Genomic DNA, 23611 nt, shown 5'->3' with positions numbered 1-23611 from the left:
CCTGGCCAGCCTCCATCTACACTGACCACCCTCCAAGAATGCAACTTCATTTGGTTTATCTCCAGGCTAACAATGACAATGACCATACTACCAGCCAAAACTCAACCTTACTGGTCCTAAAAAAACATGCCAGTTCACAATCACATTGGCCAATCTTCATGCTTCCACAGTAGCCTACACTTTACCCTCTCTTTGCCGAAAAACCATCAAACATCCTCCATATCTAACCACCAACTGTACCTTCTGTGTATCTTCTCATTATCGGAATTTCAACGTGCCTCTATCTGGACTCCAAGAACCTTCTAAAACCTTGATCCTACTTTATCTTCTGCCTGGTCTCCATCTTTTATTCTCTTGGGCAAACATTTATAGACTTTATTATGATTCAGCAGAAAGTACAGTATCCTTAAAGGGGTTGTATCCAGTTTGGAAGTAACTTCCCGATCGCTGGGGTCCAACCATTGGAACCCCCATCCATCCAGAGAACCAGGGCTCTGACTGTTGAGGGCACCTTTGCTCCATTCAGTCTTAATTGGAGTGCCCAAGACAAAAGCTGCCTTCAGCCTTCTCGAGTGAACCCATGGAGAATGAATGGAGTTGAGGTGTTAATGATCGACCACCGCTCCATTCACAAGAGCCCCGGTTCTCGGGATTGGTGGGGTCAGCGATCGGGAAGTTTTCACATCCAAATTTAGAAAACCCCCTTTATTGACTTCAATCCTTTGTTTTACTGTCTTTCATCTTGACTTGTAATTTTTCATCTTCTTGGCCTTCAAACCTCTTCTTGGCCTTCAAAACCTCATAAACTCCATGTAATGAACTCTTCATGCATCGCCCTCTATAATCTAATAGTAAGGTACATATTAGGCACAACTCACCCAATCATACCATGGACTATAGTTTTAATCCTAATTTGATCAGCTGTTCTATGACATGGACATTTTTGGTTCCTATATGGAAACTCTACAATGCAAAGTAACGTTTGACTCTTTCATATTCGCTCTCCAAACTGTCCTCATACCTGATGGCCAATGTGTTGCAGGTCCCACGATGGCAGAACATGATAACACCTGGGCCCCCCCAAACTAACTTCTTACCAAGCTTAAACTCACAGGGCCTCAGACGAGGATCCTCTAATATGTCCAGCCGCCTCTTCTTCCTCCAGCATCGAGCAGGATACGTATAGATCTGTCCCGGTGACAATCCTACATATGGATCAAGAGAAATTCAGTGTGTTAATATAATAGTAGTTTGTATTAAAAAAAAAAAAAAAGAAGAAGAAAAGCGGGGGAACAATGCAATGAACAGTTGGAAAATCTGATGAGCCGATGTGGATATTGGCAGAAGACACTGACCATCCAAAATATTGCAGTGATTGGAATTCATGGGCTTTTTGTTTCCTTGCATATTGCTGGCTACAGAATGAGTTTACTGAGAATCCATAAGTGAACTCCTTCTGACAGGAGTTTTTAACTCTTTTATCTGTCTTTTTTCTGATGTCTTGTCAACTGATTTATGATCACATCAAAGTTCAGCTAAACTTTCATGTGAAATGTGGTGAGAAATCAGTTCAGAAAAAGACACACAAAATAGTTACAAAAAGACCCCCAAAACAAGCTCACTATAGAGTTATCTCATAATGCAGCCAACAATGTACAAGGAGACAAAAAGGCAGCAAAAATGTTTGTTTTTTTTTAACTCAAAATGTATGCATTTAAGTAAAAAAAAAAAATTCCCTGAGATGTTTTAGTCCTTGGTCTCGTTTCCACCTATCTGGCCATACGCCATTACGTTTTGTTCATTCATACCTGGTCCTCTGTGTGTCTTCTCCATCCAGATATAGCAGTTGTTCTGGGCCACACCGGTCTGGGAGTCCAGGAACGGCAGCCTCATACTTCTCTCTGCGCACAGACGGGCGTTATAACTGCGACAATGTTCTATGGCCTCCCGGTAGAAGTCCTCTCCCAGCCTGCAGGGACAAAAGACCCTCCATGTTAGTTTGGGCTCACTATCTTCCATGCCCAAAGTGTCCACTTTGGCATTTTCATGCAGGATTACCTTAGATTTCAGCAGGCATTAAAGGGGTCCTTTGGGAACATTTGTTTTTTAATTAAATGCATGTTTTTTTGGACTTAAAACCATTTTTGCAATTGAGCTTCATGAAAAATGTTGGATTGTTTGACTTTTACAAGCTCTTTATTTCCCTACACATTCAACTGTGATGTGGTTTGGGATCATAAATTAGCTTAGAGGAGCTTAAAAAAAAGACAAAGAAGTGCAAACTCTCCTGTCAGAACAAGCTCACTGATGGATTCTCAGTTAACTCATTTTGAAGCCATCAACAGAAAGGCTACTGTAGAAGGCAAATGGTGAATGCAAAAATTGATAGTGAAACTCAATTGCAAAAATTATTTTTAGCCCAAAATTCATGTATTTAAAAGGAATCTTTCACAATGAAAATGCAGTGTCATCTGCAGGCAGCAAAGCTTTACTTATCAGTCAGAATATTGTAGTAAAAGTGACACAAAAAATTAAGAAACATGGAACTGAAAAAATCTCACAGAGGCGTCCAGGCCAACCACGAACGTTAACACCTAAACAGGAGCTTCTTCTGGTGAGAAGAATTGAAGAAAATCAACATGTAAGTTCACTTCAGTGTGCTAAAGAAGTAGAAATCCAAACCGGGGTGAGAGTTTCCCGTGACATAATCCGGCATACACTGCAGAGGAATGGCATGCATGGGTGTCGTCCACAAAGGAAGCCTCTCCTAAAGTCCATGCATAAAAAAGCCGCCTACAATTTGCCAGGGCCCATGCTGAAAAATATGAAGACTACTGGAACTTCCATACTCTTGAGTAACGAGACTAAGATAAATGTTTTTGGAACAGATGGCTTCAAAACTGTATGGTGTTGCAAAGGTGAGGACTACAAAGAAAATACATGGCGCCTACAGTGAAACATGGTGGTGGCAGTGTCCTTATGTGGGGCTGCATAAGCTATTTTATTTTTTACTCACTTATATAGCGCCATTAATTCCACAGCGCTTTACAGACATTATTGTATTTTATTTATATGTATAATATATATATATATATATACAGTACAGACCAAAAGTTTGGACACACCTCATTTAAAGATTTTTCTGTATTTTCATGACTTTGAAAATTGTACATTCACACTGAAGGCATCAAAACTATGAATTAACACATGTGGAATTATATACTTAACAAAAAAGTGTGAAACAACTGAAAATATGTCTTATATGCTAAGTTCTTCAAAGTAGTCACCTTTTGCTTTTATGACTGCTTTGCACACTCTTGGCATTCTCTTGATGAGCTTCAAGAGGTAGTCACTGGAAATGGTTTTCACTTCACAGATGTGCCCTGTCAGGTTTAATAAGTGGGATTTCTTGCCTTATAAATGGGGTTGGGACCATCAGTTGTGTTGTGCAGAAGTCTGGTGGATACACAGCTGATAGTCCTACTGAATAGACTGTTAGAATTTGTATTATGGCAAGAAAAAAGCAGCTAAGTAAAGAAAAACGAGTGTCCATCATTACTTTAAGAAATGAAGGTCAGTCAATCCGAAAAAGTTGCAAAAACCATAAAGAGCTACAAAGAAACTGGCTCACATGAGGACCGCCCCAGGAAAGGAAGACCAAGAGTCACCTCTGCTTCTGAGGATAAGTTTATCCGAGTCACCGGCCTCAGAAATCGCAGGTTAACAGCAGCTCAGATTAGAGACCAGGTCAATGCCACACAGAGTTCTAGCAGCAGACACATCTCTGCAACAACTGTTAAGAGGAGACTTTGTGCAGCAGGCCTTCATGGTAAAATAGCTGCTAGGAAACCACTGCTAAGGACAGGCAACAAGCATAAGAGACTTGTTTGGGCTAAAGAACACAAGGAATGGGCATTAGACCAGTGGAAATCTGTGCTTTGGTCTTATGAGTCCAAATTTGAGATCTTTGGTTCCAACCACCGTGTCTTTGTGCGACGCAGAAAAGGTGAACGGATGGACTCTACATGCCTGGTTCCCACTGTGAAGCATGGAGGAGGAGGTGTGATGGTGTGGGGATGCTTTTCTGGTGACACTGTTGGGGATTTATTAAAAATTGAAGGCATACTGAACCAGCATGGCTACCACAGCATCTTGGAGCGGCATGCTATTCCATCCGGTTTGCGTTTAATTGGACCATCAATTATTTTTCAACAGGACAATGACCCCAACACACCTCCAGGCTGTGTAAGGGCTATTTGACCAAGAGGGAGAGTGATGGGGTGCTACGCCAGATGACCTGGCCTCCACAGTCACCAGACCTGAACCCAATCGAGATGGTTTGGGGTGAGCTGGACCGCAGAGTGAAGGCTAAAGGGCCAACAAGTGCTAAGCATCTCTGGGAACTCCTTCAAGATTGTTGGAAGACCATTTCCGGTGACTACCTCTTGAAGCTCATCAAGAGAATGCCAAGAGTGTGCAAAGCAGTCATCAAAGCAAAAGGTGGCTACTTTGAAGAACCTAGAATATAAGACATATTTTCAGTTGTTTCACACTTTTTTGTTAAGTATATAATTCCACATGTGTTAATTCATAGCTTTGATGCCTTCAGTGTGAATGTACAATTTTCATAGTCATGAAAATACAGAAAAATCTTTAAATGAGGTGTGTCCAAACTTTTGGTCTGTACTGTGTATATATATATATATATATACACATATATATATATATATATATATACACATATATATATATATATATATATATATATATACACACACACATACACATAGTTGGACGCACTGTAGAACCCATGAGACGCATGGGGCTCAGCGTAGGCTAGGTCTACTATACCTAACTGTCGCCATTGGCCACATGAGCTTCCATATGGCTCCTCATCTCTAAAATCTTAGCAACTTGAAGAGTAAAACGGTCAGAATTTTTTCTGCTAAAGAGAATCTTGGTTTTCTGAGAGTGGATATCACAATACATAGTTCTAGAACATGTATACCCAATGGGGCAGGTGTCCTTACTCTGACAATGAATGTCAGAAATTCTGTATAATCCTGATGATAAAATGAGCTAGAGATAGCCTCCTAAAATTATGTAAACTTTCAAAAAAAGAATTATACATTCATTCTAGATTTTCAAAGCAAATCCACCAGTTTCATCAGGTGTAAGAAATCTCTTTACTAATTTATGCAGAAGATGCTAAAATATAACTCCCCCCCACCAATACTCCTGACCACATCTCCATCTCCTAACCCCAGTGATGATTTATACATCTACGAACAAGAGCAGATAATTCTCCTTCGCTTCCAATCGGCAGTCGTTATCTAGCGTACAATTGTAAAGCCTCTACTACAGAGCTCCTCTCACATCTGCTGGTGTGAACATTTCGGTTTACTCAGTCCAGGTGCAGATTATGGAGTGATAAAATATTCGGGTGTGAAATATTTCTTGAATAATTATCGTGCTTATTAGCAGCTTCTAAGAAAGAAAAAAAATGACTCAATGAGCAATGAAACTGCAAAACATATACCCAAATACTAAGAGCTCTCCTATTTTAGTCAAATCCAGCATCTTCTATTTTAATGCCCCAACATTTCAGTTTTGTGATACCCACACACATTGATATTTCTATATAGTGCAACCTCAATATGATTGGAAGAATAAAATGCCTCTGTTCATCCCTGATGGAAAATATGCATCTCTCCTACATCCTGTGTCACCTCTTTGACCCTGATTCATCAAAGCGAATTCTGGCGTTGATCGCTTTGAAAAGTAGCAAAATTTTTACACAATGCGGAGTTATTTAACAAAAATTTTACGACTTTTGATGTTTTCATGACAGTTTCACCAAAACTGGCGGAGCTGGGCCGGGATAGGTCAGTCATTTGGCCTTGTTTCCATGTCCAAAATAAGTCCATGAAGACCACTTCTAGACTTCTCTGAACAGTAGATGAGTCTGACTGGATGGCACTCATTGCTCCTAGTTCTGAGTTGATGGCACTGCTGGCATCTTCCAATTTCGAAGGGAAGTAGGCATGATGTGTCTTTCATCTGTTGCACTAAGTTTGCTTGGCCGAACACTGTGTCTACGGTCCTCAACTTTGCCCAATTGTTGGGGCTTCTTTAAAAGAGCTTGAACAGTACATCTTAAAATCCCAGCCTGCTTTGATATCCTTGCCTGGGAAAGACCTTGCTGATGAAGTATAACTACCTGATACATTGTTACTGTGCTCAGTCTTGCTATAGTGTATGACCTGTGATATGAAACTGTCTTCGACAACCTCACCTTTGCAGCAGAATTTAGCTAGCCTACTACACAACTGCTTTTGTTTCAGTTAATGACCGTTTCACCCTACAGATGAAATGATGATCATTATCTCCGGCTTGCTATAATTCGTTACTCATACATCTGAGTATAATTCTACAAATTCCTTGACTTTGTCCAAGTATACCTAGAAAAAGCGATGCTGTTTTGAAGGCAAAGGGTGGTCCCCAAATATTTTATTTAAATTTCTCTTTTTTTCATTCATTTTGCATTTTGTTAAATGATAAAAATAAAATATTAACACTTCTGTTTTTATAAACTATTCTTATTTTGCTGCATTTTTAAGCTCCTGCCTAAAACTTTTGCACAATACTGTACATCTCTCTTAGACCAATAGTGTTACCTTTTCATCTTTTAGACCACTGGTGGAACATCTACGTTTCTCCTAAACAAAAGGTAGTACCTTTTCATCTCTCCTAGAACTCTGGTATCACCTCTTCATCATTTCTAGACCAATTGTGTCACATCTCACCAAAACCACAACACCTTGCAGCACATTACTGCCATTATTTCATCTCACCTCGACAAATGGTAACACGCTTTTATCAAAAACAATAAATATTGATCACCTATTCATCTCCAGGTGCATTTCTCCTAGAGCACTAGTGATACTTCTCCAACTCCACTGGTGCACAAATGTCAGAAATGTATCTGTCCCTGTGCAGTAGAACATTGATGTCACCTTGTCATCATTTGTAGATCACCACTTTGAGCAACACCACTTGGTAAAGACCATGAAAATTAGCACTGAATAAAAAGGCCCATATCTCTGGAACCATATGAAGGATTTAAGAAAAAAGCATAAAAAAGGATTAATTAGTGGAGCAGCAGCAGAAATAAAATAAGAGCAAAGACTGGCCACTTCTGACCTTGTGATAGGTTCTCTTTAATTGTCCTCAATAGGTCAGTAGTATTCATTCACCTCTCCTAGTACACTACTGTCAGGTCTTAATCTCTCCAGGTCTTTTTTTGCTGTAAGGTCTTCATCTCTTCCAGTTCACTGCTGTAAGGTCTTCATCTCTCTTAGTGCACTGCTGGCAGGTCATTATCTCTCCTAGTGCAGTGCTGGCAGGTCTTCAGCTCTCCTAGTGCACTGTTGGCAGATCTTAGTCTCTCCTAGTGCACTGCTGTCATGTCTTCTTCTCTCCTAGTGCACTGCTGTCAGGTCTACATCTCTCCTAGTGCACTGCTGTCAGGTCTTCATCTCTCCTAGTGCACTGCTGGCAGGTCATCATCTCTCCTAGTGCACTGCTGGCAGGTCATCATCTCTCCTAGTGCAGTGCTGGCAGGTCTTCAGCTCTCCTAGTGCAGTGCTGGCAGGTCTTCAGCTCTCCTAGTTCAGTGCTGGCAGGTATTCATCTCTCCTAGTGCACTGCTGGCAGGTCTTCATCTCTTAGTGCACTGCTGGCAGTTATTCATCTCTCCTAGTGCACTGCTGGCAGTTATTCATCTCTCCTAGTGCACTGCTGGCAGGTGTTCATCTCTCCTAGTGCACTGCTGGCAGGTCTTCGTCTCTCCTAGTGCACTGCTGTCATGTCTTCTTCTCTCCTAGTGCACTGCTGTCAGGTCTTCATCTCTCCTAGTGAACTGCTGGCGTGTCTCCATCTCTCCTAGTGCACTGCTGGCAGGTCATCATCTCTCCAAGTGCACTGCTGGCAGGTCATTATCTCTCCTAGTGCAGCGCTGGCAGGTCCTCAGCTCTCCTAGTGCACTGCTGGCAGGTCATTATCTCTCCTAGTGCAGTGCTGGCAGGTCATTATCTCTCCTAGTGCAGTGCTGGCAGGTCTTCAGCTCTCCTAGTGCACTGCTGGCAGGTATTCATCTCTCCTAGTGCACTGCTGGCAGGCCATTATCTCTCCTAGTGCAGTGCTGGTAGGTTCTCAGCTCTCCTAGTGCAGTGCTGACAGGTCATTATCTCTTCTAGTGCAGTGCTGGCAGGTCCTCAGCTCTCCTAGTGCAGTGCTGGCAGGCCATTATCTCTCCTAGTGCAGTGCTGGCAGGTATTCATCTCTCCTAGTGCACTGCTGGCAGGCCATTATCTCTCCTAGTGCAGTGCTGGCAGGTCTTCAGCTCTCCTAGGGCAGTGCTGGCAGGTCTTCAGCTCTCCTAGTTCCCTGTTGGCAGATCTTCGTGTCTCCTAGTGCACTGCTGTCATGTCTTCTTCTCTCCTGGTGAACTGCTGTCATGTCTTCTTCTCTCCTAGTGCACTGCTGGCAGTTATTCATCTCTCCTAGTCCCTGTTGGAAGTTCTTCATCTCTCGTAGTGCACTGCAGGCACGTCTTCATCTCTCCTAGTGCACTGCTGGCAGATCTTCATCTCTCCTAGTGCAGTGCTGGCAGATCTTCATCTTTCCTAGTGCAGTGCGGGCAGGTCTTCATCTCTCGTAGTGCACTGCTGGCAGGTCTTCATGTCTCGTAGTACCCTGCTGGCAGATCTTCATCTTTTCTAGTGTACGGCTGGCATGTCTTTATCTCTTGTAGTGCACTGCTGTCAGGTCTTCATCCCTCTTAGTGAACTGCTGGCAGGTCTTCATATCTCCTAGCAAACTGCTGGTAGGTCTTAATCTCTCGTAGTGCCCTGCTAGCAGACGTTCATCTCTCGTAGTGCCCTGCTGGTACAGTAGGTTTTCATCTCTCCTAGTGCACTGCTGGCAGGTATTGATCTCTTGTAGTGCACTGCGGTCATACCATCATATCTCCTAGTGCACTGTTGGCAGGTCTTCATATCTCCAAGTACACGGCTGGCAGGTCTTCATATCTCCTAGTGCGCGGCTGGAAGGTCTTCATCTCTTGTTGTGCATTGCTGTCATATCTTCATCTCTCCTAGTGCACTAATGTATTTTCTACATCTCTCCTATTGCACTGTTGTCGTATCTGCATCTCTCCTAATGAACTACAACTGCTACTTTGGAATCTTTAATCATCCTTTGGTCACAAAGGCTTCCAAGGACAAATCTACAAAATCAGGATCTATCATGGGTGAATCTGAGACCATTTAAAAATCACTTTTGACATGTTATAAGGAGAATGCAAAGTAATGTATACAGATCTATGCATTTATAAGTATACACAAATATGTATGCAGATTCTTGCTCTGTTATATAAGCTTGCGCTTTGCATTCTCAATGAATTCCTCCGGGAGGACTGATTGGAGCTTTGAGGGAACATAAAATTGCATTTGCTGCATAAAGAGATTCAGGTATGAAATGAATTATTCATTGGGTAAAGCCTGAAAAATCACAATTAACTGCTCCCTTTCTTATCCGGGGAGCAAATGCACCCAGAATGCAGGAGAGTTAAAGCTAGACAGTCAAATATGTTGCCCCTCAGTGGAATTAAAGCCTCCCAAGGTTAACACGGCCTTACATCTTGAATGGAATGTATAGATCCCCTACATGCAACATGGTCTAATTATACTGGTTACATATTATATATGTACTTACAGAATTCCTATACTATGGGTCCTGATACTAAAGCATATAGGACAAGAGGTCCTAATGAACTTGATAGGACAGCTGTTCTTACAGAAGAGATTGCTTTAATGACAAAACTCCTTTAAAGCTTGTATATGGAAGTTGTATTATTTTCCTGGATTCTGTATAGAGTCGGGAAGGGGATAAAAAGTAATAAAAACTTATACTCACCCGTCTTAAACCCGCCCTTACACTGTCCTGCTACTGCAGCATAGTCAGGCCTAGCTAGCACCCAAAGTTCTGAAGAGCAAAGAGTTGTTGGAGGACCTGAACAAGCGTAGTATCTGAGCAAGTGCAGGACCTGAGCGAGTGTAGGACCTGAGCGAGTGGAGAACCTGAGTGAGCTGATAACCTGAGTGAGCTGAGAACTTGAGCGTGCGGAGAACCTGAGCGAGCAGAGGACCTGAGAGACCAGAGGACCTGAGAGACCAGAGGACCTGAGCAACCAGAGGACCTGAGTGACCAGAGGACCAGAACGACAAGAGGACCTGAGCGATCAGAGGACCTGAGAGACCAGAGGACCTGAGAGACCAGAGGATCTGGCAGAAAGCTGCAGCGGGAGCATAGGTGAGTAAAAAAATTTTTTTTATATAACACGTTCCCGGCCCTCTATTTATTATGTTTTGGGGTCTGGAGAAAAATGTCTTTGCAAGGCAATTTTGATTTGAATGGAATTAATTCGGCTTGAATTGAAACTCCTGGCTGAAATACATTTTTGTAAATTAGCTTATTCCTAATGCTAAACTACTGTGGCCTCTAATCTTTTTCTTTGTCTGAATCTTTAAGATAATACAATATGTTGTCTTGTTAATTTACAATCTCTGATTTTTTTTTTCTTTCCTACACCAAAAAAGGTATCCGCTTTTCTAGGTCTCATAGTCAGCAATCTTCGTCTATCCACATTCTCCCCCCTCTTATCAATCAGGACCTGAATCACCCCCCTAACTTCCCCTATACTCCCCCCACCAGCGTGCTCCAGAGCAGCCAGGCCTGAAGCCTTGGGTGGCTGCAATTCCCAAATCCGAGTCTGCTCCCATCCAGTGATCTGTCACCATGGAGAACAGTTGTAATATCCAAATACTACTGTCTAATACTAGGTGTACAGGGGAGGGCGGTGGGGTGGTATGTGTCAGGATTTCTACGGTATTATAGCGCACTCCTCCCCCTCACCCCATCTCACCCTTCCTTCCCAGGGCTGTACGTTCTCTTCACGTATATCTCCTTCTTCATATCCTCCCTGTGTTCTTGACCTGCCTTATCCGTCTTTGCGTCCAGCACCCCCTCTAGTAGGCCTCATCCCTCATGCTTAGCTCTCACAATACAGTTTACTGCCTTAATAATGAATAAATACACAGCGGATCATTCAGGCCCAATAAATTAGTTGACATGATTTTATATTTGTAATAAAACCAGCTTTTCTGAATTCAATGTTAAGAATGAATAAAAAAGAAAAAAGACAGTAATAGACATAAATGCCCCGAGACTATTATGTACATGAACCCTTTTAAGGCTATTATATAAAATTGCTGTAAAAAAGAAAAGATGGTCCTCTAGAGCAGTAATTCTCATTATTCCTAAGACAAGTTCCCCTACATTAAAGCATCTCCCAAGGCTATGATCATACACAGTGCTGCACCTACTAAAAATAAGGCAAGGATTTTGAAAGTACCCCTTAAAAAGTGGCATGTACTCACAGGGGTACATGTACCACAGGTTGAGAATTCGGGGAGGTTGTAAATGATGAAAAAGTGGAAACAAAATTTTCAAAACTTACACGCCTTGACTGCTACCTATGAGATTATTAATGGTTGTGCGAGGAATGTTCTGTCACACTGAATACACTTGACTAAATCTTCAAAATCCACTGCTGGCAGCTTCCTTTGCAACTGCAGATCAATGATGTCCCACATGTGCTATGAAAAAAAATGGCGGTAGGACTGGTTCCATCAACAAATTAATGTACCACAGAGGTGTTAAGTGTTCCTGGAAAAAAAGACGAAAGGAATCCAACTACCCTAAACCATAGTCCCGAGAGTAGCACCGGTGTGACGGTCCCACGTGAAGGCCTCTTCATGGCATTGGCCACATGGTCTCTAGATAAAGAACAGAGGCTGAAATGGAGCAATAGAGGCTGGAACAGAGGTATATCCTTCATGAATGAGTCCTGCTTTTGGTCTGAAGGCCACATTGGCAATGCCATGAAGAGACCTTCACAAGAATTGATGCTTTGATGCAGTTTTGAAGACAAAGAGCTATCACATCAAATATTGATTTGATTTAGATTTATCTTTTGTTAATTCACTTTGCCTTTTGTTAATAAAAATAAACTGCTAATACTTCTATATTTGAAGGCTTAAAACACTTCTATATTTGAAAGCTTAATTTTTTTTGTGTGTATGGCCCCCATATGACTATATGCACTACTGACAACGACTGGGAATGTGTCTGGGATTTTGATGCACCGACATATAATGTTCCAAAGGTTCTCAACTAGATTAAGGTCTATGGAAGGTGAGGACCAGTCAATGGCATTAATGCTTTTGTCATCCGGGAAATTTACACACACTGGCCAGATGAGGCAGGACATTGTCCTGCACCAGGAGGACCCGGATGCCACTGCACCAGCAAAAGGTCAGACAATGGCTCTAAGGATTTTCATACTGGTAGCTAACAGCAGTCAGGGTACTGTTGACCATCACGTGGAGAGTTGTTCAACCGTCCAAGGATACGGCTCTACAGACCATCACTTTTCCACCACCAAACCACCATGCTGGATGATATCACAAGCAACATCATGTGCACCATGGTGTCTCCAGACTCTCTCATGTCTGTCACATGCTTAGTGTGAATCTGCTCTCATTCATGAAGAGAACTAGGTGCTGACAGCAGACTTGTAAATTTGGGAATTCCAATGACCTGCATCGTCCCACAGGACTTCAGACCATCATGCCACCCTCATAGTTTGTTTCTGACAATTTCGTCAAAAACATGCACACTAGTAGCTGCTGGAGGTCATTTTGTAGGGCTCTAGTAGTGCTCCTTCTGTTCCTCCTCACATAAAGGAGCAGATATCGGTCCCACGGCTGGGTTGATGCCCATCTACAGGCCCATCTGGCTCTTCTTGTGTCCTGGTATCTCCTACATGTTCTTGAGACTGTGCTGGGAGTAACAAATCTTCTAGTAAAGGCATTTACAGTCATGGCCGAAAGTGTTGGCACTCTTGAAATTGTTTCAGAAAATGAAGTATTTCTCCCAGAAAATTATTGCAGTTAAACATATATATTTCCTTTGTGTATATTGGAACAACACAAAAAAAACAAAACAGAAAAAAGGGCAAATTGGACATAATTTCACACTAAACCCCAAAAATGGGCAAAATTGTCGCCATCCTCAACTTAATATTCCATTGAACACCCTTTGGAATAAATAACTGTGATCACTTCCTATAACCACCAACAAGCTTCTTATACCTCTCAACTGGAATTTCGGACCACTCTTCTTTTGCAAACTGCTCCAGGTCTCTCATATTTGAAGGCACCTTCTCCCAACAGCAATTGTAAGATCTCTCCACAGGTGATCAATGGGATTTAGATCCGGACTCATAGCTGACCACTTCAGAACTCTCCAGCGCTTTGTTTCCATTCATTTCTGGGTGCTTCTTGAAGTATGTTTGGGGTCATTGTCGTGCTTGAAGACCCATGACCTAAGACGCAAACAATGACAATGATGTGCTTTACCAAAAAGCTCTATCTTGGTCTCGTCTGTCCACAAGACACTTTCCCAGAAGGATTTTGGCTTACTCATGTAAATTTTGGCAAATGGCAGTCTAGCTTTTTTTATGTCTCTGTTTCAGCAGTGGGTCCTCCTGGGTCTACTGCCATAGTGTTTCATTTCATTCAAATGTTGAAGGATTGCTTGTACTGACATTGATGCATCCTGAGCTTGCAGGACAGCTTGAATTTCTTTGGAACTTGATTGGGGCTGCTTATCCACCATCCGGACTATCCTGCGTGGCATCCTTTCATCAATTTTTCACTGCTGTCCACGACAGGGAGATTAGCTACAGTGCCATGGCTTGTAAACTTCTTGATTTTGTTGCGCATTGTGGACAAAGGAACATCAAAATTTCTGGAGATGGGACTTGTAACCTGGAGATTGTTGATATTTTTCAACAATTTTGGATCTCAAGTCCTTAGACAGTTCTCTTCTCCTCTTTCTGTTCTCTATGCTTAGTGTGACACACAAAGACACACAATGCGAAGATTGAGTCAAGTTCCCCCCCCTTTTATCTGGTTTCAAGTGTGGTTTTCATATTGCCCACAGCTGTTACTTGCCACAGGTAAGTTTGAACACACAAAGGAAATATGTATATATGTGCCATCCTTGAGGAACTGGATTAATTGTGAAGCCTGAATGGGCTGCAGGTGCCGCTTCGTATTACCATCCGTAATGTCAAGGACATTAGCAAACTGCAAAACTAGAAACAAAAGAACTAGAAGCAAAAGGAGAAACACACTCTGGAAGAATAAAGAGAGGAATTGTCTGTGGCCACTGCCTGTAAAACCATTCCTTTTACTTCTCCATCAACATGAGTTTTTTTTTCTTTTTTTGCAGGACTAGGTGTAGTTTTGATTGACACCATTTATTTTGCCATATAATGTACAGAAAAATAGGAAGAATTTAAGTTAAATGTGTTTTCCAAGACTATATTATTTTTTTACTATGAGACAAAAAGTAACTGGCAGGTAGTTGCTCACTACCTGCCTGTTTTATTAGATGTCTGCTCAGAGCGATCACTGACTGCTCCTGCCGGCGATTCATCTACTCCACGTCAACAGAGCAGCTCTTCCTCTTCCGCTCTGCTCTGTTGATGGGCCGTGGCTGCAGACATCATGCTGATTGATAGCTGTCTTTGTGCAGTTAAGCAGCAGGGAGACGGCTGTCAATCAGCATGACATCGTCAGTCACGCCCCACCAACAGAGAAGAGCGGGAAAAAGAAGCTGATGCTCTACTGACGGAAGCCGCTGAATTGCTGGCAGGAGCGAGATAGTTAGCAACTACGTGCCTGTTAGTTCTTAGGCCCATTGTAATAAAATAATATAGTCCTGGAGAAACCCTTGTAGCAATTCCAAGTAGGCTAGGGTTGAATCCTAGCTCTGCAGGCTTTGATTAGTGCACCTGGCTAGCTCTGAATATAAAACAGGCTAGGTGTTCATCTGAGTCAGTCTGCTCAGGGAAGCTGACCAGACGACTGGATGTGTCTTGAAGCTGAAAAGAGAGACAAGCCATAATCCCTCTCTGAGAAGAGTCTGCACAGGCCGTGTGCAGAGAGCCACAAGTATCAGTGGTTGCTATCAACAATAGCTGTTTTGTTTGACCAAGCTGGGGCTAGCTCAGCCGTGTATGAGTACCCAGAGTCTGTTCTGCTTAGTTAGCGCCTGGACAAGGCTGAGGAAATATGTTTATGAGTTTGTTTTGGTGCTGTGCAACCTGTGGAAAGCAATACAAACTGCACGTATTTGGAACAAAACCGCATTGCCTGTGTGAACGCTACCTAATGCTTAACGCCTACCAGAGAGAGTGAAACCCTACGTCCTTTAAGGATAAAATTAAATGTCATGTTTTTTTCTTTCTTTCTTTGGGAAAGGGGTATTCCATAACATTCACTTTGTGCTAAAAATGGCCTAGTAACGCTGTTCTAAGGCTGCATTAACATATTCGTTGTACATGACCGTGTGCTGTCTGATTTTTTTTCTCAGACAGCACACGGACCCATATTTTATTGAGCCATACACGCATCCATTTTAAAATAGATCCGCGTTTCCGATCCGTGATACTCCATGTCCTATTCTGATCTGTTCTGTAGATCAGACTCTGCCCTTAAAGTCTATGGAGATTCATTAAAAATGCAATACCTCTTTTTTACTTCAGTTTTCCATCCCTGTTTCACCAATTCTTAACTGACACATTGCTAAATCAGCAGATTAAAAAAGGTCACTTCTTTCAGTTATCAAAAAAGGATGACAAAAAAACAGATGCAAAGTGGATGCAAAAAGGAGGCAAAACGGATGACACCAGAGAAAAACAGTTAATATTTGATGGATGTAAAAATGGAAATAAATGTGTAAATGTAACCTAATGGTCAGCACAGTTATGGCAATATAAAATTTCCATTGTTTTACTACTAAAAACAAAAAATAAATAACATTTGAAAAAAAATGTTTTGCTTCAGTCACCTATACTCTGAGAGCTATAACTATTTTTATATTTGGTTGATAGAGTCTTAGGAGACTTTGTTTTTTCGCAGGACAAGCTGTAGTTTTTATTGATACCATGTTTGGTCCACATGACTTTTTTTGGGGGGTGATGCAAACTAACAAAAAAAAAACAATAATTCCACCATCTGTTTGGTGAAAAGTGGATAAAATGTGTTCCGACTTTTTGCAAGTTTCTTGGCCCCATTGATTTGCATTAAACTGCAATGTAGCAGAGGCAAAGAATGATTTTGGGCTGCACGACCCATTTCTAAAATTGCCATATAGCCCTCAGTCTTATGCGTCATTCAGATGTCCGCCTTTTTCACACATTTGAAAAGAACGGACTGATTTTCATCAGTGTTTGGTCAATGGTTCAGTTTTTACCATCAGTGTATCATCGGTGATTTTCTAGACTGCAAAAAGTAAAAAAAAATATATAAAATTGCAAAACTTCTGAGCATTATAATGTTAAAAACATACAGCACACAGAAGGCAATGTGTACTGTCGGTATGGGTGATTTTGATCCGTGAAGTCTTTGTAATTTTTGTTTTGAGGACACACAATCCACAAAAAAAACAAGGACATATGAACAGCCCCATAGACTAAAATGGGTACGTATTCTACACATAAAAAAGAGATATCGGAATGAAGCCTTAGGCTATGTTCACACGTTGCCTTTTTTATTTTATGCAAATTAAAAGCTGCTTTTTACAGTCCCAGAAAAAGTTCAGATTTCAGAAATCTCATGCACACACTGACTGAATTGGAAAACTGCAGTCTGACAATTCTTTCAGTGTTTTTTCAGCGTTTTTTCACCCATATAAAAAAATGAATGTGCAAAAAAGCTAAAAAAAAATGCTATCAGTTTTTGCAGAGTTTTTAGTGAAAAAATGCAGGTACAGCAAGATGTGAAACCCATTTATTTTTGTGATTTTCCCAAGTTTAAATCGTAATATCTTGGTGTCCTCACATGAGTATGGCTGTTAGTACAGTTTAAATAAAAAAGCGATATGTGTGAAAGTAAAGAATACCCTACCAACTCAGTGCCCTACCAATGTGTGAAAGTGAACAATGCCCTACCAATGTGTGAAAGTGAACAATGCCCTACCAACTCAATGCCCTACCAATGTGTGAAAGTGAGCAATGCCCTACCAACTCAGTTCCCTACCAATGTGTGAATGTAAACAATGCCCTACCAAGTCAATGTCCTACCAATGTGTGAAAGTGAACAATACCCTACCAAGTCAATGCCCTACCAACGTGTAAAAATGAACAATGCCCTACCAACGCAATACCCTAACAATGTGTGAATGTAAACAATGCCCTACCAAGTCAATTCCCTACCAATGTGTGAAAGTGAGCAATGCCCTATCAAGTCAATGCCCTACCAATGTGTGAAAGTGAACAATGCCCTACCAAGTCAGTGCCCTACCAATGTGTGAAAGTGAACAATGCCCTACCAAGTCAATGCCCTACCAATGTGTGAAAGTGAACAATGCCCTATCAACTCAATGCCCTACCAAAGTGTTAGGTAAACAATACCAGACCAATTCAACCCCCTGCTGTCACATAGGTATTGTATTAATAGCGTAATACCTTGTATTGTTCATGCTTGCAAGGTGGAAGCAAAGCTGAACTTTGGTATCCTGAAAAATGAAGCAAAACAACACAGCAAAAATTCAGCAAGAAAAAAAAGCAAAAAGCAGCAAAAAAGCAACTTGTGAACATAGCCTAACAGAGATACAAATCATGTTTCTTTGCTGGCTTTGGTTTAGGTTTCTTTAATACAAGCAGACATCTGCTCATAACAAGCGCTGATTGACGATATAACAAGTTGTTCAGCTCTTTTACATGAACCGATTTAGACTGTATGGTGCAAACTATCGATTCCCCATACAGTTTGCATATTTTCGGCAGTGCATCCCTGCATACATGGCAAGATCTGCTGCAATAACAATTGATTCAACGATCAGGAACAAGTGTTCTTACAAACGTTCAGACTATTATTGACCCATATAAAAGGGTTTTTACAAATACTGATGCAAAACGCCGACTTGAATCTGACCTAATCCTGTATATTGTGTTTTCTAATTGACGTGCTTAACCCTTTCTTCAACTCTTTGATTTTCTTTATGGACTGGTGCCGTGTAAACTAGACTATACTTAAGATGGGGCCGCAGCTGTGCTTTATAAGGTGTAAAATAATATGGTTTTTTTTTGTTGTTTTTTTTTAAGAAGCCATAGCCTTTCTAACATAAGACAATGCCCGTTCATGAAATTAAGAAAGGAGTCCTTCTCCCGTAACCCATTGTCATTTCACAAGGGGCAATCAACAGCATGTGGCTATCCTTACTGTAAGGACTCATTCAGACATCCATTTTTCATCTACATGTTCTATCAATTATAGTCTATGCTGCAGATTAGATGTCTGTGTCATTTTGCGGACAGAATGTCCATTTTTGATCAGTTTTTTTTAATCCGAGTGTCACGGCGATGGGTGTGGACCCACTGCGCCACAGGCTGGGCTTACCCTGGAGGAGCATGACCAAGTGACTACCTGGTCTTCACTAGAGCCTCTGATGGTGAGGATAGGCTTGGGCAGTTAGGATAGTCACCAGGTGCCTGGACCTGCAGCAGCTTACTTGCGGGTCAAGGCAAAAATGCAAGGCACAAAGAACAAAGACACAGACGTGGTCAGACAGTCCAAGGTCGGGGCAGGCAGCAAAGGTTCAGAATACGAAGCCGGGGTCAAGAGTGGAGAGATCAAACAAAATGGGTAAACAAGCTGGGTCAGTAACAGGAGAGTCAAAACTAGAATGCTTCTAAACAGGAAACAGAACCTAACTTCAGGCAATATGTGGAGAAAGGAGCTGCCTAATTTATCCCATGCTGGCAGGGTTAAATTCTTGCAGAGTCTGTCTGCGCCTCCTTATACCCAGATGGAGGCTCTCCAGCAACAGGGGAATACAGCAGTGCTGGAAGTGCTGCAAGAGGCAGTTCAGCATGATGGCCTGAGACTAGGAGGAGCAGAGCGGTGAACACAGTGAGTAAGACGGCGCTGAGAAAGCTTTCGAGTTACCAGAGTGACACAGAGTCGTGGATCAAAATCATCCTACCAAGTCTATGGGTCTGTGAATTGTCATGGACAGCACACATCGCCATCTGTGTGCTGTCCACCGTTTTTGACATTGTAGTGGGTAGAAGAATCTTTGCAATTTTTTTTTTAAGAATATGTATGAAAAAAAAAAATCAATGATGAAACACTACTGGTAAAAACGAAGACACGGACCGAACACTGATGACAATCGGTCTGTTTTTACGCGCCCATCAATATTACGAACAAGCACGTAATTGCTTCATTGTAAAGTTATGCAAAACCATTGGAGTTATTGCGCTGCCGCTCTATAAGACCGAGAAGTTCCTAGTATAGGACTACTATGTATCTATACCAAGCTAAAAAGTTAAAATATTAGTTGGTGATCAACTTCACCTAATGAATACTTAGATCTCTTGGACCATTAGAAGAAAGTAGAGCCATAAAGAACATGACTACGGTCTCATATTTACCAATGGTTCCGTTTTTGCTGGGACAATTCCACAAGCCAGACAGCAATATGGACCGCGCTTATATTAACCTCACCCAAAAATGAGTGTTTAAAGGGGTTGCCAGCCTTTGGGTGCAAGTCTGCGATCACATAGAATGACCACAGACTTGAGAACCAAGCCCGGACAACCAATCTACAGGAGATTTTGGTTAATTTTAAGGGCACTTTCAGGTAGCACTTACAGTACAGACCAAAAGTTTGGACACACCTTCTCATTTAAAGATTTTTCTGTATTTTCATGACTTTGAAAATTGTACATTCACACTGAAGGCATCAAAACTATGAATTAACACATGTGGAATTATATACTTAACAAAAAGTGTGAAACAGCTGAAAATATATCTTATATTCTAGGTTCTTCAAAGTAGCCACCTTTTGCTTTGATGACTGCTTTGCACACTCTTGGCATTCTCTTGATGAGCTTCAAGAGGTAGTCACTGGAAATGGTCTTCCAACAATCTTGAAGGAGTTCCCAGAGATGCTTAGCACTTGTTGGCCCTTTTGCCTTCACTCTGCGGTCCAGCTCACCCCAAACCATCTCGATTGGGTTCAGGTCTGGTGACTGTGGAGGCCAGGTCATCTGGTGTAGCACCCCATCACTCTCCTTCTTGGTCAAATAGCCCTTACACAGCCTGGAGGTGTGTTTGGGGTCATTGTCCTGTTTAAAAATAAATGATGGTCCAACTAAACGCAAACCGGATGGAATAGCATACCGCTTCAAGAGCTGTGGTAGCCATGCTGGTTCAGTATGCCTTCAATTTTGAATAAACCCCCAACAGTGTCACCAGCAAAGCACCCCCACACCATCACACCTCCTCCTCCATGCTTCACGGTGGGAACCAAGCATGTAGAGTTCATCCGTTCACCTTTTCTGCGTCGCAGAAAGACACGGTGGTTGGAACCAAAGATCTAAAATTTGGACTTATCAGACCAAAGCACAGATTTCCACTTGTCTAATGTCCATTCCTTGTGTTCTTTAGCCCAAACAAGTCTCTTCTGCTTGTTGCCTGTCCTTAGCAGTGGTTTCCTAGCAGCTATTTTACCATGAAGGCCTGCTGCACAAAGTCTCCTCTTAACAGTTGTTGAAGAGATGTGTCTGCTGCTAGAACTCTGTGTGGCATTGACCTGGTCTCTAATCTGAGCTGCTGTTAACCTGCGATTTCTGAGGCTGGTGACTCGGATAAACTTATCCTCAGAAGCAGAGGTGACTCTTGGTCTTCCTTTCCTGGGGCGGTCCTCATGTGAGCCAGTTTCTTTGTAGCGCTTGATGGTTTTTGCAACTGCACTTGGGGACACATTCAAAGTTTGCCCAATTTTTCGCACTGACTGACCTTCATTTCTAAAAGTAATGATGGCCACTCGTTTTTCTTTACTTAGCTGCTTTTTTCTTGCCATAATACAAATTCTAACAGTCTATTCAGTAGGACTATCAGCTGTGTATCCACCTGACTTCTGCACAACACAACTGATGGTCCCAACCCCATTTATAAGGCAAGAAATCCCACTTATTAAACCTGACAGAGCACACCTGTGAAGTGAAAACCATTTCCGGTGACTACCTCTTGAAGCTCATCAAGAGAATGCCAAGAGTGTGCAAAGCAGTCAACAAAGCAAAAGGTGGCTACTTTGAAGAACCTAGAATATAAGACATATTTTCAATTGTTTCACACTTTTTTGTTAAGTATATAATTCCACATGTGTTAATTCATAGTTTTGATGCCTTCAGTGTGAATGTACAATTTTCAAAGTCATGAAAATACAGAAAAATCTTTAAATGAGAAGGTGTGTCCAAACTTTTGGTCTGTACCGTAGATATCCCACTTATGAGCATTACAATGTAAATAAGTATGCAATCTACCCCCAAAATAATCGACACTAGTGGAAATTCTGTCATATCTAAAGTTTCCAGGGGTCTTCAAGAAGCAGTACAACATCATCATCAGGCTACATGCATACAAAACTTTTGTTTTGAAGTGGTCAAAAATGATAAAGTTTTCTAGTAGAAACAGATTCAGCAAATGCTCCTTCTTTGGGGCGTTTTTAGAGAAGTTTTTAAAGCATTTTGGAAGAGTTTTTTTCCTGAAGCTTTTTTATGGCACATTTTGATTGCACAATGCTTAGTTTTTTTCTGGATTTTCTTTTTAGATTCTGTCTCTCACAGGTGAAGTGTACCTACGATAAAAATTACAGACCTCTCCATTCTTTGTAGGTGGGAAAACCTGCAAAATTGGTAGTGTATCAAATACTTATTGTCCCCACTGTACTAGAACAAGTTGTTTTAGAAAAGAAATCAACAGGAAGAGTCTTTCGAGTGTTTTTATTTCAGAAATTTTTCAAACGCCTTTTGGAGCAGATCAACTCCAAGACTCCTCAAAAAAATCAATGGGACAAGGTCCAAAAGACTCCTTAAAAACTCCTTGTGCACATAGCTAAAATTTCTCTTTATAAAATTTCGCTCACACTAGCATCTAAAAAAAACAAAAAAAAACGGTCCCAATCTCATCCAGGAGAGTGGGACAATTTTTTCTCACTTGTCATCCATGTGCTGTCCGTATACAATCCGTTTTTTTTACTCAGCAGCAATTAATCTTTTATAGGACCATTTACAATTTCCTATACCACAGAATTCTAATGCATCCATAAAAATCGGTGCCATACTGATGGTGTCCGTATGGCATGCAATTTTTTTTTTACTGTACTGATTTCGGAGTGAAATCGCAGCATCCTGCGATTTTTATTCTCATGCCGAATACAGATGAGAAAAAATATGCAGCTTTGCACTGCCACATTTTTTTTTTTTTACCGGATTGCACTCGTCCGATTTATACGCTACTGAGAGCGAGCCCTAAAGTTGTTGTTTACTACTCGGACAAACACATCTGAATTCCTATGTTTGCCGCCAGTAAAATAACAGCAACTATACTCACCTCCGCTGCCGATGCTGTTCCAGCAGTGTTGGCATTGGCTCTCCCAGGGCTAGCATGACATTATTATGTCACACAATCCCAGCAGCCAATCAGCACAATATTCATTGTCGGGTTCGGCTTATACTGTCGTCATCACTTCCATATCCTTTTAGAGGGTTCTAAAGGATCCCGAAGACTAAGACGACGCTTAGAGAAACAGACACTGGAAGCTTCAGAAATGTCAGGATATCCTTTTTTACATATAGTTTTAGGAATAACCCCTATTTTCAATGCAATAATTCGGCCAATTACAGATCAGTGGAGACGTCTTTTAGGTTAGCATAGACGACGCAACACAATCTGATGTCCACAAATAATCGGAACTGACTTTTTTATTATCCAACATTTAAAAGGTTTAGGAAACTCTAGTCTATGTGCACACGACATCTTTTAGACGTCAGTGTATTCATGTTGTTTTTGTAGCAAAAGACGCTTCAGGAAAAGCCAGCGGTGTTTTCCCTGAAGTTTCTTTTCTGACGTCTTTTGTGGCGGCATCGCCCCCAGGCTTTTTTTTTTTTTTTAATCTCGTAAATAACATAGTGAAGGATTGAAAGCGGAGCGAAAGCCGCCAGAAGAATGGACCGGTCACTTTTTTTAGCCACTTTCTGGCTATCGAAGCCTGAAGCAGTTAAAAGAAGTTACAAAAGACGGAACATTCTTTCTGGCGCTTTGTTAGGAGGGTTCCAGGCGGAATCCACCTGAAAAATATATCTGTCGTGTGCACATACCCTTACAACCCACTGGTCATAAATCTATCTAGTTGTTTCTTGCATGATGCTGGCCAAAGAAAAATGCAAAAAAAATCACCAGTAAGTAAGATTTCTTGAATTATCGGTTAGAAATCAGCAATTCTTGTTATATCTGTAAACTAATATGGTTTTGATTATGCGCTTATGCAACAATTTAACCCCTTAAAGAAGCACTCCCATTCATTTTTTTATGCTTGACTTTCTACCCAGTTAATGCTTCTCTTT

At 41.5% G+C, this 23611-nt stretch overlaps 1 protein-coding gene across 4 annotated transcripts in view; it reads right to left on the bottom strand.

The window, feature by feature from the left end:
* DPF1 (double PHD fingers 1) overlaps nucleotides 1-23611 on the bottom strand; it is an 81947-nt gene that overhangs the window by 34336 nt on the left and 24000 nt on the right. For 3 of the 4 annotated variants that reach the window (XM_073641458.1, XM_073641457.1, XM_073641461.1), the window contains exons 2-3: nucleotides 1809-1969; nucleotides 1098-1205 (exon numbers count right to left, since the gene is read on the bottom strand). In XM_073641458.1, coding sequence (XP_073497559.1) covers nucleotides 1098-1205; nucleotides 1809-1969 — 269 coding nt within the window. The remainder of the gene's footprint in view (nucleotides 1-1097; nucleotides 1206-1808; nucleotides 1970-23611) is intronic. The other variant, XM_073641459.1, reaches the window with a different exon arrangement.

The sequence above is a fragment of the Phyllobates terribilis genome, unplaced genomic scaffold, assembly GCF_046119375.1.
Source record: "Phyllobates terribilis strain yellow unplaced genomic scaffold, ASM4611937v1 Scaffold_7__3_contigs__length_470593459, whole genome shotgun sequence".
Lineage (NCBI taxonomy): Eukaryota > Metazoa > Chordata > Amphibia > Anura > Dendrobatidae > Phyllobates > Phyllobates terribilis.
This window is presented reverse-complemented; position numbering and strand designations above follow the sequence as displayed.